The 17,499-nt window shown below is 37.0% G+C and overlaps 1 protein-coding gene across 4 annotated transcripts in view; it reads right to left on the reverse strand.

The window, feature by feature from the left end:
- The window catches only part of RASAL2 (RAS protein activator like 2), a 376,611-nt gene that overhangs the window by 166,690 nt on the left and 192,422 nt on the right, over positions 1 to 17,499 (reverse strand). For all 4 annotated transcript variants that reach the window (XM_003824773.6, XM_034941343.3, XM_034941338.3 and 1 more), the window contains exon 3: positions 8,911 to 9,037. In XM_003824773.6, the coding sequence (XP_003824821.5) occupies positions 8,911 to 9,037 (127 nt within the window). The remainder of the gene's footprint in view (positions 1 to 8,910; positions 9,038 to 17,499) is intronic.

Here is a 17,499-nt window from a genome sequence, read left to right on the forward strand (position 1 = left end):
ATCAGCATTTTTACTCTATTTTATAAAGGAAAGAATATATCTCTTATAATATTAAATCTTCATTATACACATCTCCTGTCTACCATTGCTATTACCATCCAGTAGTTCTATAGAAGATTCTAGCATCTTGAAATTATTTCATAAATTATCTAGATATTTCTAACAATGTCTTGGGAATAAAAACAGAGTCCTCACTAATTTACAAATAAAGTTAGAACTGAGGCTAATTTAATCTAACAGAAAGGGCCAGGGTTTAAACCAAGGTTTCCCAGCATGAGCAACATAGTGACACCCTGTCTCTAGAATAAATTAAAAAAAAAATAGCCAGGCATGGTGGTGAGTGCCTGTAGTACCAGTTGCTTGGCAGGTGGAGGTGGGAGAATCAGTTGAGCCTAGGAAGTTGAGGCTGCAGTGAGTCATGATTACACCACGCCACTGTAATCTAGCCTGGGCAACAGAGTGAGACTCTGCCTCCAAAAAAAAAAAAAAAAGCTAATGTTTGAATAATCAATATCTTTTATTAATTCTGATCAAAAGCTTTATCCTTTATTTTTATAAATACCCTAGAGAACATATTCTACTTTAATATTAATTTTCTTCAAAGTTTTCTCAAGTTTTTGGTCACTTAGAGGTCAATAAACTTAGGAAAAGATGGTATAAAGTAAAAGGTTGGCTTTTCCTCAGAGTTTTCCAACTTAATTTCCTTTTTTGGTCTTCATGTATACAAACATAAAAATTTTAGATAGCTAGCTTTGACTCTAAAAGACTTTTGATACACTCTTCCCTAAGGCTTGCTAGAATATATCAGAGGCATACTATGTTAAATTATAATTTTAAATATATTTACCAAATGTTTATAGGTTTTTGAGGACTCTAGGATAATAACACAAATTTACTATCACAGGCACAGTTTTTATAAAAATCCAGACATTCTGTAAGTAAGATGATGGGATAACTTTAATATTTTATTACAAAATATTAAAATAGAGGCATGAGATCTCTGCAGCCTTGAGTTACTAAATGTTTGGATTTGAATTTACCAGTTCAATCTGAACTTTCTGTTTGAGGACTGAGAAAGCCTCGGACTTACGAATGTTTGGCATTTTCTAATTAAACCAGCTTTATGAACATGTTTATGATGTTACATGCAAACAACTATCCTTGCTCATTTCAGGCTCATACTGTAGTTTGCCCATTTGGGCATGAAAACATGAACTTTACCGGAATGTCAAAGAAATACAACAAAAAGATTGGAGACAGTTCCAAATTCACCTTGTGCTATCCACCAGCCAAGCAGTAAGCAATATGCAATAACAGAGATAAATTTTCTTCCATAAATGCACAGTTCACAAAAATGTCCCCTCTTCAGCTTTCACTTTTCCCCTTTCTCAGAGCTCTTGCAAGATATTTGATAGCTTTGGTTTTTTTAAAAGAAGTTGAATTTGTAGGTTACATTGACATTGAAAATGACTATTTACTAATTCTAGTTCACACAGTCAACTAATATGCCTTCCAGTATTATTTGTATACAAAAAACCCTACTACCTCCTCTTGAAAATTCAGCAAGTCATGCTTTGCATGGTTTGAATCTAGATAATCTTTTGATGAATAAATTAAAATCTGGATACTGTTACTAGGGGAAAATAGTTTTTTCCTAGGTTTTCTAAATCTGGAAGTGGGTACTTCAGACATGATGCACACATGCCTTAAGAAAACATCTCATTTTCAGTGGAAAAAAAAATTTTTTTTAAAGATAATTAGTATATTTTATTTAAAAATATTTTTAGTATGAAAGAAATGCACATTGCTTAAGAAAATCTAGAACATACAAGCAAAATAAAGATAATGCTCATAATACGTTGATATGTATAAGCAATCTTTATTCTGTGTGCATACTGTATCTTTTTTTAAAAAATGAAATAATGATTAGATTGCACATGCTGTTATATAACTTGACTTCTTTGCAATTTATTTAGAACATCTTTTTCGTGCTTTTCTTTTTTTTTTTCTTTTATTATTATACTTTAAGTTTTAGGGTACATGTGCACATTGTGCAGGTTAGTTACATATGTATACATGTGCCATGCTCGTGCACTGCACCCACTAACTCGTCATCTAGCATTAGGTATATCTCCCAATGCTATCCCTCCCCCCTCCCCCAACCCCACAACAGTCCCCAGAGTGTGATGTTCCCCTTCCTGTGTCCATGTGATTTGTTCATCTGACAAAGGGCTAATATCCAGAATCTACAATGAACTCAAACAAATTTACAAGAAGAAAACAAACAACCCCATCAAAAAGTGGGCAAAGGATATGAACAGACACTTCTCAAAAGAAGACATTTATGCAGCCAAAAAACACATGAAAAAATGCTCATCATCACTGGCCATCAGAGAAATGCAAATCAAAACCACAATGAGATACCATCTCACACCAGTTAGAATGGCAATCATTAAAAAGTCAGGAAACAACAGGTGCTGGAGAGGATGTGGAGAAATAGGAACACTTTTACACTATTGGTGGGACTGTAAACTAGTTCAACCATTGTGGAAGTCAGTGTGGCGATTCCTCAGGGATCTAGAACTAGAAATACCATTTGACCCAGCCATCCCATTACTGGGTATATACCCAAAGGACTATAAATCATGCTGCTATAAAGACACATACACACGTATGTTTATTGCGGCACTATTCACAATAGCAAAGACTTGGAACCAACCCAAATGTCCAACAATGATAGACTGGATTAAGAAAATGTGGCATATATACACCATGGAATACTATGCAGCCATAAAAAATGATAAGTTCATGTCCTTTGTAGGGACATGGATGAAACTGGAAATCATCATTCTCAGTAAACTATCGCAAGAACAAAAAACCAAACACTGCATATTCTCACTCATAGGTGGGAATTGAACAATGAAAAAAATTTGATGAATCAAAATCTGTGTCAAATTTAGTATCCTTGGTAACTGTAAACTGCTGAATGCAACAGTCGGAGAACTCTTGTCAATAAGAAGTAAATTCTGTGCTTAAGCACTCCCTTCTTCTTCCCCATACATATTTGTCTCAATTTGCTTATTTGGAAACAAAATTCTGGATTTTCATCTTTCCTCTTTAGTTCTTCCTTTGCTAGTGCTTCCTCATCTTCCTAACCTCTAAATGTTGTCCCAGGGCTTAGTCTTTGCATTTCTTCTGTCATACATTCTAATAGGAATGTCATTAAATCTCAGGGTTTTAAATATCATCTATTTGCTAAAGGCTTGCAATTTGTATCTGTAGTCTGTACCTTCCCCTTTATTTCCAAATTCATATATCCAACAAATTTCTACTTGGGTGTCTAATAATACCCTCAAACTTAACGTGTGCAAAAATTGAGCTGCTGGTCAATCACACTTTCAAACTAGTTTCCCCCACAGTCTTCCCACTTTAAACAACAGTAATTTCATTCCTGTAGCTGTTCTAGCCAACATTTTTGAATCTTCTATTTCTCACTTTCCACATCCAATCCATTAAGCAAATTCTGAGTGTAGGTGTGTGGATTTGTTTCTGGATTCTCTGTTCCACTGGTCTGTGTGTCTGTTTTTCTGCCTGTGCCATGCTATTTTGGTTACTATAGCTCTGTACTGTAATTTGAACTCAGGTAATGTGATTCCTCTAGTTTTGTTCCTTTTGCTCAGAATGACTTTGGCTATTCAGGGTCTTTTGTGATTCCATATACATTTTAGTATTGTTTTTTCTATTTCTGTGAAGAATGTCATTGGTATTTTGATAGGAATTGCACTGGATTTGTCGACTGCTTTGTGCAGTATGGACATTATAACAATATTGATTCTTCCAACCCATGAACATGAAATATCTTTCCATTTTTTGCCATCCCCTTCAATTTCTTTCATCAGTATTTTATAGTTTTCATTGTAGCGATACTCACTTCTTTGGTTAATTCCTAGGTACTTCATTTTACTTGTGGCTCTTATAAATGGGATTACTTTTTAAATTTCTTTTTTCAGATTGTTCACTGTTAACATACAGAAATGCCACTGATTTTTGTATGCTGATTTTGTATCCTGTAACTTTACTGAATTTGTTTATCAGTCCTAACAGTTTTTTAGTGGAGTCTTTAGGTTTCTCCAAATACAAGATTGTATCATCTGCAAACAAGAATAAGTTGGCTTCTTCCTTTCTAATTTGGACGCCCTTTATTTCCTTCTCTTGTCTGACTGCTCTAGCTAGGACTTCCAGTACTATAACAAATAAGAGTGGTAAAAGTGCACAACCTTGTTGTGTTCCAGATCTAAGAGGAAACACTTTCAGTTTTTCCACAGGCAAACGTTTAAGAAGAATTGTCTCCATTTGCTGTTTTGATTTCCTTATCACACTATCTTCTCAACTCATTTCAGTAGGGTTTCTGCTGCCACATACCATTAAAACTACAGTTCCTAAACTTACCAAGAACCTTAATGTCACTTAATCTAATGTGTGGTTTTTGTTTTGTTTTGTTTTTGAGACAAGGTCTCACTCTGTCGCCTAGGCTAGAGTGCAGTGGTGTGATCTCAGCTCACTGTAGCCTCAACCTCCCAGGCTCAAGAGATCCTCCCACTTTAGCCTTCAGAGTAGCTGAGACTACAGATGTGTGCCACCATGCCTGGCTAATTTTTTTATTTTGTAGAGATAGGGTCTCACTATGTTGTCTAGGCTGGTCTCATACTCCTAGACATAAGTGACCCTCCAGCTTCAGCCTCCCAAAGTGCTGGGATTATAGGTGTGAGCCATCACACCTGGCCTAATGATTTTCGTTAGTCCTCATCCTAGTGGCCCTTTTGGTAGCATAAAACAGAGTTGGCTATATAGTTCTTAATCCTCCCTACTATGTACTTTGTAATAGTATAGACCACTTATGTGACAGTACAATTTAGCTTATTTTTCTTTGTCTTTTTAAAATTTTCTTTAAGTATAACACATATATGCTCAATGAATTATCACAAAGTGAACACACCTGTGTAATTCCTACCCAAGTCAACAAACAGAACACTACTGGCACTCCAGAATCCACCTTTATATTCCTCCCAATCACTATTCATGCCTCTTCCCCAAAAGTAAACACCATCCTAATAACTAACACCATAGATTAGTTTTAACGGTTTTGGAACTTGATATAAATGGAATCAGACAGGATGTACTATTTTGTGTCTGTTCTTCAGTGAACTCTTCGTTAAAATATCTGTTCAAGCCTCTTGCTCATTTTCTACGAGGAAGCATTTATATATACTAGATAAAAGCCCTTTGTTCATTATAGGTGTTGCAAATATATTACTCTACTCTGTGGTTTGCCTTTTCACTCTCTTAATGATGTACTGATTGACAGAATTCTTAATCTTAATATAGTCCAATGTATCAATTATTTCCATTACAATTTGTGTTTTTTGTATTGTTTAAGACAAACTTGTCCAACTCACGGTCCATGGGCTGCATGCAACCCAGGATGGTTCTGAATGCAGCCCAACACAAATTCTTAAACTTTCTTAAAACATTATGAGATTTTTGCATGAACCTTTTTTTTTTTTTTTAAGCTCATCAGCTGTCGTTAGTGTTAGTGCATTTTGGGTGTGGTCCAAGACAATTCTTCTTCTGATGTGGCCCAAGAAAGCCAAAAGATTGGACACTCCTGACTTAAGAAATCTTTCTTTATCCAAGATCATGAAAATATCCTACACTATTTCTAGAAGTTTTATTGTATTATCTCTCTTGTTCAGATCTTGGAATTGATTTTCTGCATGGTTATAAGGTCACTACCTTATAGGTCAATTCCTCCTCATTCCCACCCCGCTCCAAAAAGATATGTTATTGAGCCAGCACCAATGACTAAAAAGACTGTCTTTTCTCTCACCGCCGTGAGGGAAATGTCACACCAAATGTCCTTATATATGGGATAACTTCAGGACTCTCTATTCTATTTCACTATTCTATTTGTTTATTCTTCCACCAACACACTATTATACTTTGTTTTTTTTTTTGAGATGGAGTGTCGCTCTGTCTCCCAGGCTGGAGTGCAGTGGCTCAATCTTGGCTCACTGCAACCTCCACCTCCCGGGTTCAAGCGATTCTCCTGCCTCAGCCTCCTGAGTAACTGGGACTACAGGCACATGCCACCACACTCGAGACAGGGTTTCACCATATTGACCAGGCTGGTCTTGAACTCCTGACCTCGTGATCTGCCCACCTTGGCCTCCCAAAGTGCTGGGATTATAGGTGTGAACCACTGCGCCCGGCCTATTATACTTTTTAAACAGATCTTAATACTAGTAATTAAGTCTCCTCACCTTGTTTTCTTCTGCTGTGGCTATACTTGGTCTATGGCATTTCGAGATGAATTTTAGAATCAACTTGCCAATTTGTATACGTGTATGTGGTGGTAAGGATGGGGGACAGAAATTTTGAAATTCATTGAAATTTTGATCTTAAAGAGAACTGACATTATATTAAGTCTTCTAAACCATCATCATGGTATTTAGCCCTCCATTTGTTTATTTAAATTTTTTTTCTTTTATGTTTTAAAGTTCTCTATGTAGAAGTCTTTCACATCTGTTATTAGATCTTTTCCCCTAGAAATCTGTTATCATGATGCTATATTAAACAGGATATTTAATTTTTTTTCGTTTCCTGTTTATTGCTAGTATATAGACAATCAATTTTTGTATACTAACTTATATTTTAGTTTCTATGTATATTCATCCTATCTTGCTAACTACATTTAAAAAAAATGTTCTAAGAGCAGAAATCTTATACCTCTTTTCACTCTTAGCGACTGGCATAGAATGTTACACATACAGCAATTATTCAATGAAATACCTGACAGCAGAAATTCTGGCTAAAGACAAATCACTTGGAGATAACAATAAAAAAAAGAACAATTATCTAATTCAAGATTAGACTGGCATGTAAGGAAGAATGGCTCTAGAAGTAGTGTTTTTCCCTATAATATTTATGAGGATAGCTTTTAGTGCAAATTTAGGACATTTGCTCATGGACTGTCCATGAGTCAGAATGGCTACTGGACTTCTTGTTAAGCACAAAAGATAAGGACTGGCTCTAGACCAGACACTTTTGTCCCCTTTAGTTTGTTTTTGGGGCCAGTACCTCGAACACTGTAGATATTTAACAATTTCCTATATAGTTCTCTCTTCTATAACACTGCAATAATTCTTGAGACTATAGTTGTACTTCCTCAAAATCTATTGACTTTTATGGGTCAAAACTTGAAGAGCGAAAGGTTCCTAGAAAATTGGTAAAGACAATAGTCAGGCTGGGCACAGTGGTTCATGCTTTATTCCTAGCACTTTGGGAGGCTGAGGAGGGCAGATCATCAGTGGTCGGGAGTTTGAGACCAGCCTGGCCAACATGGTGAAACCCCGTCTCTATTAAAAATACAAAAATTAGCCGGGCATGGTGGTGCATGCCTGTAATCCCAGCTACTTGGGAGGCTGAGGCAGGAGAATTGCTTGAACCAAGTAGGTGGAGGCTGCAGTGAGCCAAGATCACGCCATTGCACTCCAGCCTGGGCAACACAGCAAGTCTCTGTCTCAGAAAAAAAAAAAGAGAGACAACAGTCAACATATCATTGCAAATAATGAAAGCAAAGGAACTGAAAGAAGGTGACTCTAAGTCAGTTCAATTTACATAGAAGTTGGATGTGAAATATAAATAGGCTATAAAATGGTTACACCCAGACAGGTTTTTAGTAGAATTTAGGCCCACACCTAAACTGGTTTCAACACATGTTAAAGAAGTATAGTGGAAATAAGATGAGAGAAAAATCTGACTTCTCCAAGGTGGCTCCTTGGAAAAAAGTACTTGCTAACTCAACTAATTTCTAGGAAAGCAACAACTATTACACAATAAAAAGAAAAATAAAAGATTCAAATTATGCCCAAAAGGATTCAAATTCCAGCCAAAAGCTCTGGGTTCCACTTAGAAATGAAGAAAAAGGCAACCCCCTCCAAAATCCCAAACCAAACCATGATTTTAGAAAACACAAAATTACAGAATTATCCATACTGATCACCATAGAGACAATAAATGATTCCATCTACTTATCAAATGTCAAAAGTCTATGGTTCACTAAGCAAATAATAACACAACAATATAAAGCACCAAAACAATTCCTACTTTTCAAATTGCTTCATTATTCTATTTAATCTTAATTATGTTCTTTTAAAATTACCTGACCAGTCTGATTATTTAAATATCCATTATTAAAAATGAAAACATTTAACAGAATACATTTGGTAGGGAATGGGATAAGAGCTAGCTGCTTTGATATTGACATTAACTCCTTTAGTATATAACAATGGAAGTAAGGTTTCTTTAGTAACCTTACTGGAAAAATGGAAGTAGGATTTCTCCCTTTTGTCACCCACTCCAACCATAGTCCAGCATATGACTTTTATGAGACATGCAAGATTAACTTAGCTAAATTAGCCTGATCTAATATTACATCATATAAGACAACACCAGTAGCTACCTGAACAAGACACATCTAAACCACTTAATACTAAGTTCCAACACATACTGCTCCCTTATGAACCTCAGTGCTTCAACAAGGTCACCAAATACTCTCTCAAAATCTACAGCTGAGCAATAAACCCAGAAGCAAGACATTATCCCATCTGCCTAGGACTAAACAGCAACCTTACTAGTGCTCACATAAAGTCTTTCTCTTTAAAATAACTTTGCTGTCAGTTGGTTATAAAGAACAGAACTCTCTAATGACCTCTAACTCTCGCTTAACGTGCCATTGATTTCAAAGCACTTACTTAACAGGAAATGCAGGATGTTCTGTTTTACTCAGTAACAAGTCCATAAATTATGGGATAAAAGCTAGGAATTTATTTCCTTTTCATAGTAGCTTACCCAGTTTAGTGGCGCCCTCTGGTGGGTACTCGGGAAACTGACCCTCGGAAGGGACACTGACAGTTCTCCTCAGGCATCGCCCTTTGGTGGAATCTGTCTGCTGCTCCTGTCCCCCTTCCACAGGTATCTAGTTAATCGAAAGCAAAAGATAAAACTTAATAGTGAACTCACCATAACTACGTTCTGATTGAATAATGGTTTTAGTCAAAGAAGACAGGAGTGTGTAACAAAGAGTAAGGCAGGAGAAATATAGAAATAAAGTATATACAATGGTAAGGTATTACCAACCCCTTCACAGTAAGCTTTCCTTTAAAAAGAAAACTGGGCCAGGTGCAGTGACTCACGCCTGTAAACCCAGCACTTTGGGAGGCTGAGGTGGGCAGATAACGAGGTCAAGAGATCCAGATCATCCTGGCCAACATGGTGAAACCCTGTTTCTACAAAAATACAAAAATTAGCTGGGCGTGGTGGCGCCCACCTGTAGTCCCAGCTACTTGCGAGGCTGAGACAGGAGAATCGCTTGAACCTGGGAGGCAGAGGTTGCAGTGAGCCGAGATCACACCACTGCACTCCAGCCTGGTGACACAGCAAGACTCCATCTCAAAAAAAAAGAAAAAAGAAAACTGAAACATCAGGAAAGGTGGGCGTGTAAATTAGCTAACATGAAGTATGTACAAATCATAACCAGGTGCGTACTTGCTCCTGGAGCTCAGAAAACAAAACACCCACACAAATAAAATGTTTTTCTATATCAGAAACTGGTTCACAAGCTCCAATTTTGTCCAATGTTAAACAAAATAAATGGAAATAAAAGTTGATCAGAAAGACTTAGCCTCAAAATTATCTTACAATATTTCATTAAAGGTAGTAAAATCACCCAAATGTTCTTCAATTTTAGAGTTGAGCACTTAGACATAGTTAATAAATCACATTTTCAGTGGAAACTTGTATAGATACCAACATAAAATGGTATATTTTCTTCCAAAGGTAAGAGTGTTTTTATAATCCTAATAAACATTTTTTCTGACATAATTTCAGAAACATATCAAGTGGTTATTTGCATATGTGGAATGGGAACTATGAATAGTAAAAAAAATCTCTAATACTAATAACTATTTTAAGACTTACAAAGCAGGTTATCAATGTAGAGTAATGGGATGGTTCAAAGTTGTGGTTTTTTTTTGGTTTTGGGGTTTTTTTTTTCTGGTAATCCTAAGTATTCAGTAATGAGATTTTACTACTAGCTTTTATCAGAATTAAGAATTGTAACATCCTAAATAGTTTGGCAGAGTATGTCATAATTAATCATAACTCCTAATTTATTATGTCTCCAATACTGTTTTCCATATATTTCAATAATGAAACACTGAGTTCTTACATGTGCAAGTCTAATGAGTTCATATGTGTGACATTATGAGGGAGACATTATTATTATCTCCTTTTAAGAGATGGGGAATGAATGATTTATTTCTCCAAATGATTATAATGGACATGTATTGCATCAATTGATCCAGCAAAAGTAGGACAGGTATAGGCTTAAGTGTACATGCCTTCTGCTTTGCTTCCGTAATCCAACTCCTGTGACTTGGGTCAAGGAGATGATGGCAAGGAAAACTCTCTGTTACTGAGAATCCGAGGAGCAAATTCCTAATGCCTCCATAGGCACTTCAAATTTTCATACTCCTTATAGGACCCCCAATTCTCCCATTTCCTTATTACCATAACTATGGTTACTCTTTGCACACTGAGAAATTGAAGGGCAGAAGAAATGTAAAATTACAAAAATAAGCTGAGGCCAAAAAATAGCATCAATAAAGACATGAACTCTTCCAAAAGTACTCTGTAATATAAAACTTCACAAACAGTAATCTAAGTCAGCTGTCCCTTTCAGGACGGAAATTTTATTATCTCTACTTAAATAATTAAAAGAGTATCACTGATAGGTTTAAATGACTATCTCCTATTAAAAAAGGTGAAAGATATCCTGTATCTGCCTTAAAAGTGGGAAGAATGACAGTAAATTTGGAAAAAATAGTCTGGTTCTTTGAAGAAATAGTTCAATCTAAATAAACATAACTATTTGATAATAGTTCTAAAAATGCCTATTATTTTAAATAATAAAGGTCTAAACCATGCAGAAAAAAAGTAGTAGTTTCTTATGGTGTTTTAGGAGGAAATATTTTTTCTATGCAAATTTATAAACGCCATATCCAAATAAAGTAAGAATGTCTTCTATGAGGACATATTTTGTCTCTGCTATATCAAAGGAGAGAATAAATACAATATTTCTTATTTGGGCCTAAAATTCACTCAATTATTTTCTCAAAGTTTTAATGTAGACTCTTTATTTCCCAGTATTAAAACTTAAAATATGATAAAAGGTTGTATTCAAAGTATCACTTTTAAAGGTTAGGGCATTTTACTTCTCATTCAGGATACAAAGAACATAATGTAACCTTTATTCTAAATTGCATTTCTTAAGTTTTTTTTTTTTTGAGATGGAGTCTTGCTCTTGTTGCTCAGGCTGGAGTGCAGTGGTGTGATTTTCGCTCACTGCAACCTCCGCCTCCCAAGTTCAAGCGATTCTCCTGCCTCAGCCTCCCAAGTAGCTGGGATTACAGGTGCCCGCCACCACGCCTAGCTGATTTTTTTTTTTATTTTTAGTAGAGACAGGGTTTTACAATGTTGGCCAGGCTGGTCTCAAACTCCTGACCTCAGGTGATCCACCCACCTCAGCCTCCCAAAGTGCTGGGATTACAGGTATGAGCCACACTACAGATTGCTTCTTAGCTAAAATATTTTTTAAAAAGATATTGATCTACTCCTTTAAAATTGGATAGATCCTATTTCAAGTACTTTCAAATGACCCAAGCTGAAATATACAAATCTTAGCATATAGCTAAGAGAATCAGCTATACATGAGGAATTTTCTCCACTGTGATTGTTGTAATTTATTTTACTAGTTCATATTTACTTGTTTATACTGAATTCCTCATAAAAATTATGTATCTTCCAAGTTCTATAACATGAGAGTAAATTTTCTTTCTTTCTTTCTTTTTTTTTCTCTGCCCTTGTGGCCCTGTACTGGGCTTCTTCTCATCTTCTTTTGCCTCAACTAAAAAAAAAAAATTGGCTGGGTGTGGTGGCTCATGTCTGTAAATCCCAGCACTTTGGGAGGCTGAGGTGAGTAGATCACCTGAGTTCAGGAGTTCAAGACCAGCCTGACCAACATGGTGAAACCCCATCTCTACTAAATACAAAAAATCAGTTGGACATGGTGGGGCATGCCTGTAATTCCAGCTACTTGGGAGGCTGAGGCAGGAGAACTGCTTGAACCTGAGAGGTGGAGGATGCAGTGAGCCGAGACTGTGCCACTGCACTCTGGCCTGGGCAACAAGAGCAAAACTCTGTCTCCAAAAAAAAAAAAAAAAATCAAGGCCAGGTGCAGTAGGGCTCCCACCTGTAATCGCAGCACTTTGGGAGGTCAAGGTGGGAGAATCTCTTGAGGCCAAAAGTTCAAGACCCTGGGCAACAAAGTGAGATCCCCCATCTTTAAAAAAATAAAAAATAAAAATCAGCCAGTTGTAGTGGCATGCACCTGCAGTCCCAGCTACTCGGGAGGCTGAGGCAAGAGGATCACTTAAGCACAGGAATCTAAGGCTGCCATGAGCTATGAACACATCACTGTACTCCAGCCTGGGTGACAGAGTGAGACCCTGTCTCTCAAAAACAAACAAACAAAACCGAGCACTTTAATTTCATTCCATTTTAGAGGAAGAAAGTAGAAAAGGAGTAAATGATATCTCAGGTATCTAAGATGTGTTAATAACAAAGCCAAACTAGAGCTCTGGCTCCCTGTCCTCTTTGTTAATTTCAAACCATCCATGAAAATCAAAAAGCAATGTGGCATATATATATATATATATATACACACACACACATATATACACATATATACACACACATATATATACACATATATATACACACACATATATATACACATATATACACACACATATATATACACACACACATACACACATATTTTCTGTAAAACTGCCTTTCATATTGTTTAGAATCATATGGAAATTAATGTTGATTTCAATCTAAACGCATACAGATTAAACAGATAGTCAAGTAAAGGAAATCAAGATTACGCTAACTAGCATCAGAAAGCTCTTCTTATTTCTTTTCCTAAAGAATGCTAAAAAGATGCTCAGGACTACTATATGCTTAAGAGGATTTTTCAGTACTTTAAAGAAAAAACAATTCCTCAACTTTCTTATTTCCTTAAGGCACTGGTTCTCAAAACAAGAGGTCTAGGTACCAGCAGCAACAGCATAACCCAGGAACTTATTAGAAAACCACATTCTCAGTCCCCACCCCAGACCTACTGCATCAGAAACTCAGGGTAGAGCTTGGCAATCTGTGTTTTAACAAGCCTCCGACTGATTCTGATGCTCACTAAGGTTGCGAACCACTGCCTTAAGGTGTTGTTTCCTCTCCTTCCTATCATGGATAAGCATCTCAAAGTGTCATGTATAACAGCCATTCTCAACCTTGGCTGCAACTTATAATCATCTATGGGAGCTTTAAAAAAAAAACCAATGCTGTTCTCACTCATAAACGGGAGTTGAACAATGAGAACACATGGACACAGAGAGGTGAACAACAGACACCAGGGCCTGCTGGGGGGTGAGGGGTGAGGAGAGGGAACTTAGAGGGCAGGTCAATAGGTGCAGCAAACCACCATGGCACACGTGTACCTATGTAACAAACCTGCACATTCTGCACATGTACCCTGGTTTTTTTTTGTTTTTTTTGGGGGGGAGAAAAAAAAATGCCAACGCTTAGACCACTCTAGACATTCTAGACATGCAAAGTTGAGAACCACTGATCTATACTCTGTATCTCCAATTCTAATTATTCACTTATTAGTCCTTGGCTACCAGTACTAAGTGTGAAGATATAAATAAATCATTTGGCTTTAATAAACCTCAATTTCCACAACTTTGAGATATGATCTTTCTGGTATCTCAGCTGGATTCCTGGAGTAGTCAGGTTTTAAACAGATTTCTCACTGGCAGTGTCAGATCTCTGTCATTGCTCAACATGACCACTAGTATCTCTATTCTGTTTTCAATATACTTCAGTTTCTCTCTGGAAAACTTACGTAGTCTTTCCCTGGACATGTGCAGTCCAGCTAAAGACTCTCTGGTATCCTACCCAGCAGGTTCCAGCCCTTTCAGATGCAAAATTCTGTTCTGTGCCTCCTCAGCTCAGTGAGTCTACTGTACTCTGGCAGGCCTGGCCTCCAGATTACAGCACCACAGTTGGAAGATAGTATGCAGCAGACACCTGGGCAATGGTGACCACCACAGTGGCTGCCTATTGTCCAATGCCTGAAAATAGTTGTGTTGCACACCCATGCTCTCTTTCGATTGATCGATAGACGGACAGAGAGATAGACAGATAGATAGTGAGGGGGTGGTGTCCTATTTTTTGTTGTTTACAGTGGGAGGGCCCGTCTTGCACCAGTCATTCTGTCATAGCTGGTGCCAAAAGCCTCTATTTATCTCTTAATTAAACTCCTGCAACAGTTTCTTCACTGGTATCTGCCTGGGACGTTCTGCCCCTTAAACCTATCCTTTACATAGTTATCATAATAGTTCCAAAATGCAAATACGATCATGTCATCCTGAGGTTTAAAGCCCTTCAGCAGTTCTTTGCCTCTAGCAGTGGTTTTCAAAGAAGTGGTGGTGTGTTTGTGTATGGAAGTATGTGGGGGTGGGGGGAAGTATCTCTGCTTCAACCTGAACATCATTCTCAGTGTATCTGTTGTACAGGGCTTCTGCATAAGCCTTTCTACAAAGAAAGTGTCCTTCTGCTTAAAAAGGGTTTAAAAACTACTATCCTATAAAGTGCAAGCTCCCTAATATAGTACACCAGATTTTCCACGATCCAGCCACTGTCTCTGTCTTTGTGCTCAGTTTTAGACTTCATTCTAGAAATACCAAATTGCTTGCAGTTCTTTAATACATTCCCTATTGTGTAGTTCAGTGCCATGGCTTAGTTTGTTCTCTCTTCCTGAAATGTTTTCCCTCTTTCTTTTCTATTCTACATCTGCAAGGTAAACTCCTAATCATCCTGAGGCTTAGGACAGGCTTTGCATTTCCCAGGAATCTTCCTCCTCTATCAGTCCCCTAAGGGAAGGTCAAGGTACACTTCCATTTAGTTCTCCGGTAACACATCTTTCTCTGTCATTATACTTACTGTGTTAAATTATAATTATTCATTTATGCAACTAATTCCACGTAAGTTAACAGCTTGTACTTTACCAGTAAATCCCCAAACCTTAAAATAGTTCACAAATAAGTGAATGATAGGTAGAGATGGGGGCCATTTTAGGCAAAGGAAAAAGCATAACATCAGCCAGGAAGCTGGTAAGTATATGACTTTTTTGTTTTGTTTTGGAATAGGGAGTAGGCCAATTTGGCTAGAGCCTCTTAAGAGGGAGAAAAGGGATGGAACAATATATTATGAACATGTTAGGAGGGCTGGAATACCAGACCACGCATGGGGAGCACTGAGAAGCCACTCAAGCTTTTAGATCTAAGGACTGGCAGTCTCCTAATTGTTCTGTTTCCTGTGTCTTGTTCTTCCAATATGTCCTACAGATTAATATTTATAACACCTAACTTTGATCAAATTGCTTCTTTTATTAAGCTTTCCTTTGGTAATTCCCCATTGCCAGTGGCATCTTAATGACATATTTAGTTAGGCTAGGGTTCTTTTTATAATTAATGGATTTCTTTCTCTTATTCTATCCATTTACTTGTGTTATTTATCAAATGTCACTTTAAAATTGTCTTATTTTTACCACTAAATTTGTTATGGGGGAGAAAGAGGAAAGAAGATCTGTCTTGTGCTTTGTAACTCCTAACATAGTGAATAACATATAAGGGTATATTATATATCTATTGAATAATTTAAAAGTGGTTCTGAATGAAATATGCCATAGGTAGCTCGCCCCAGAATAAATACTAGTTAATTTTTAGCTATTTGCACAAAGACTGATATTTTCATCAACATATCTGAGTGTAAACACTTTCAAAAGAAAAATGTTTTAAAATATTTAAAAGTGTCATTTTAAATGCCTTGCTGCCTATACACCAGAATCCAGCCTTAAACATTCTAAATATAGAAAGTAGAGTTTGCATTAAGAAAAATGGAGTCAAATGGACCCTGCCTAATAGACTGTTATTGCCAAAAGAAATAAACTCATAAATTCAGCTTTTGTATTTTTATAATGGCTGTACCTCTGAGGGATTCATGTTTGTCTTCTCTACCATTTCCCTCAACTCCTTAATCTCAAATTTACTTGGTCTCATCTCTTGCAAGCAAAATGAAAGTCAAATGGCCTCCTGTGCCCTCTTTGAACTGGGCTGGTATCAAGCCAGTTGGGGCCTTTCCTGGTACCCAGGCAAGAAAGTATATTTCATAGCACATAAGCAATATCTATTTGGCACAATTTGCATGAAGCAGTTTACTGAACCAATAAGTCATTTGTCAAGGTGACACTCCCAGCAAGCTTCTCTTTCAGCATTCTGCCCCAATCTACCCTTCTGCCACATTCCCAGATTGGTAATTGGAATATTTAACACTCTTCCCATGTATACTCCTCAAACAGACTTTTCCCCAGTTCTGACAAGAAACATGTAGAGTTAAGAGAAAGCATTAAAAGATCCCACACGCTGACTTAATACATGAGTGATACTAGACTAATATAATCCTCCCACATTCCAGCAGTGCCTGGCTAAGGATTCAGTTTAAATCCTTACAGAACCCTTTTAATTAATTTTTTAATACAGCAATAAACACCCCCATGATGATTTAATTAAAGTTTAAAACCACCTTTTTAGATAATTTTAGCAGGAAATTCCTTAAACTCATTTTAAGAAATTCTAAATTATTCAATGCAAAATTCCAAGGATTAAGAGTTAAATTCTTAATAATTCTTTTTTTTTTTTTTTTTTTTTTTTTTTTTTTGAGACAAAGTCTTGCCCAGTCGCCCAGGCTGGAGTGCAATGGTGCGATCTCAACTTACTGCAACCTCCACCTCCCGAGTTCAAAGGATTTCTCCTGCCTCAGCCTCCCGAGTAGCTGGGGTTACAGGCACCCGACACCATGCCCAGCTAATTTTTGTATTTTTCGTAGAGACAGGGTTTCACCATATTGGTCAGGCTGGTCTCGAACTCCTGACCTCGTGATCCACCTGCCTCGGCCTCCAAAAGTGCTGGGATTCCAGGTGTGAGCCGCCGTGCCCGGCCCACATTCTTTATAATTCTTAAGTGTGGGTGAAAGGTAGAAGGGTGACAGCATATTCTGGTCCCTACACAAGAAATGGATTTATAATCTTTTCATGTAATGAAATTAACAGAAAATCAAACTTATTCAAGTAAAGCAATGTAAAGCAATGGCTTCACATTTTCTTTTCCTAGAGATTTAATTCAATTTTCCCCATATAATAATGGCAGAACATAAACACCTGTCTGAGGGCATTAAACTGTTTTTGTAAACTGTTTT

Source organism: Pan paniscus, chromosome 1, assembly GCF_029289425.2.
Source record: "Pan paniscus chromosome 1, NHGRI_mPanPan1-v2.0_pri, whole genome shotgun sequence".
Taxonomy (NCBI): Eukaryota; Metazoa; Chordata; class Mammalia; order Primates; family Hominidae; genus Pan; species Pan paniscus.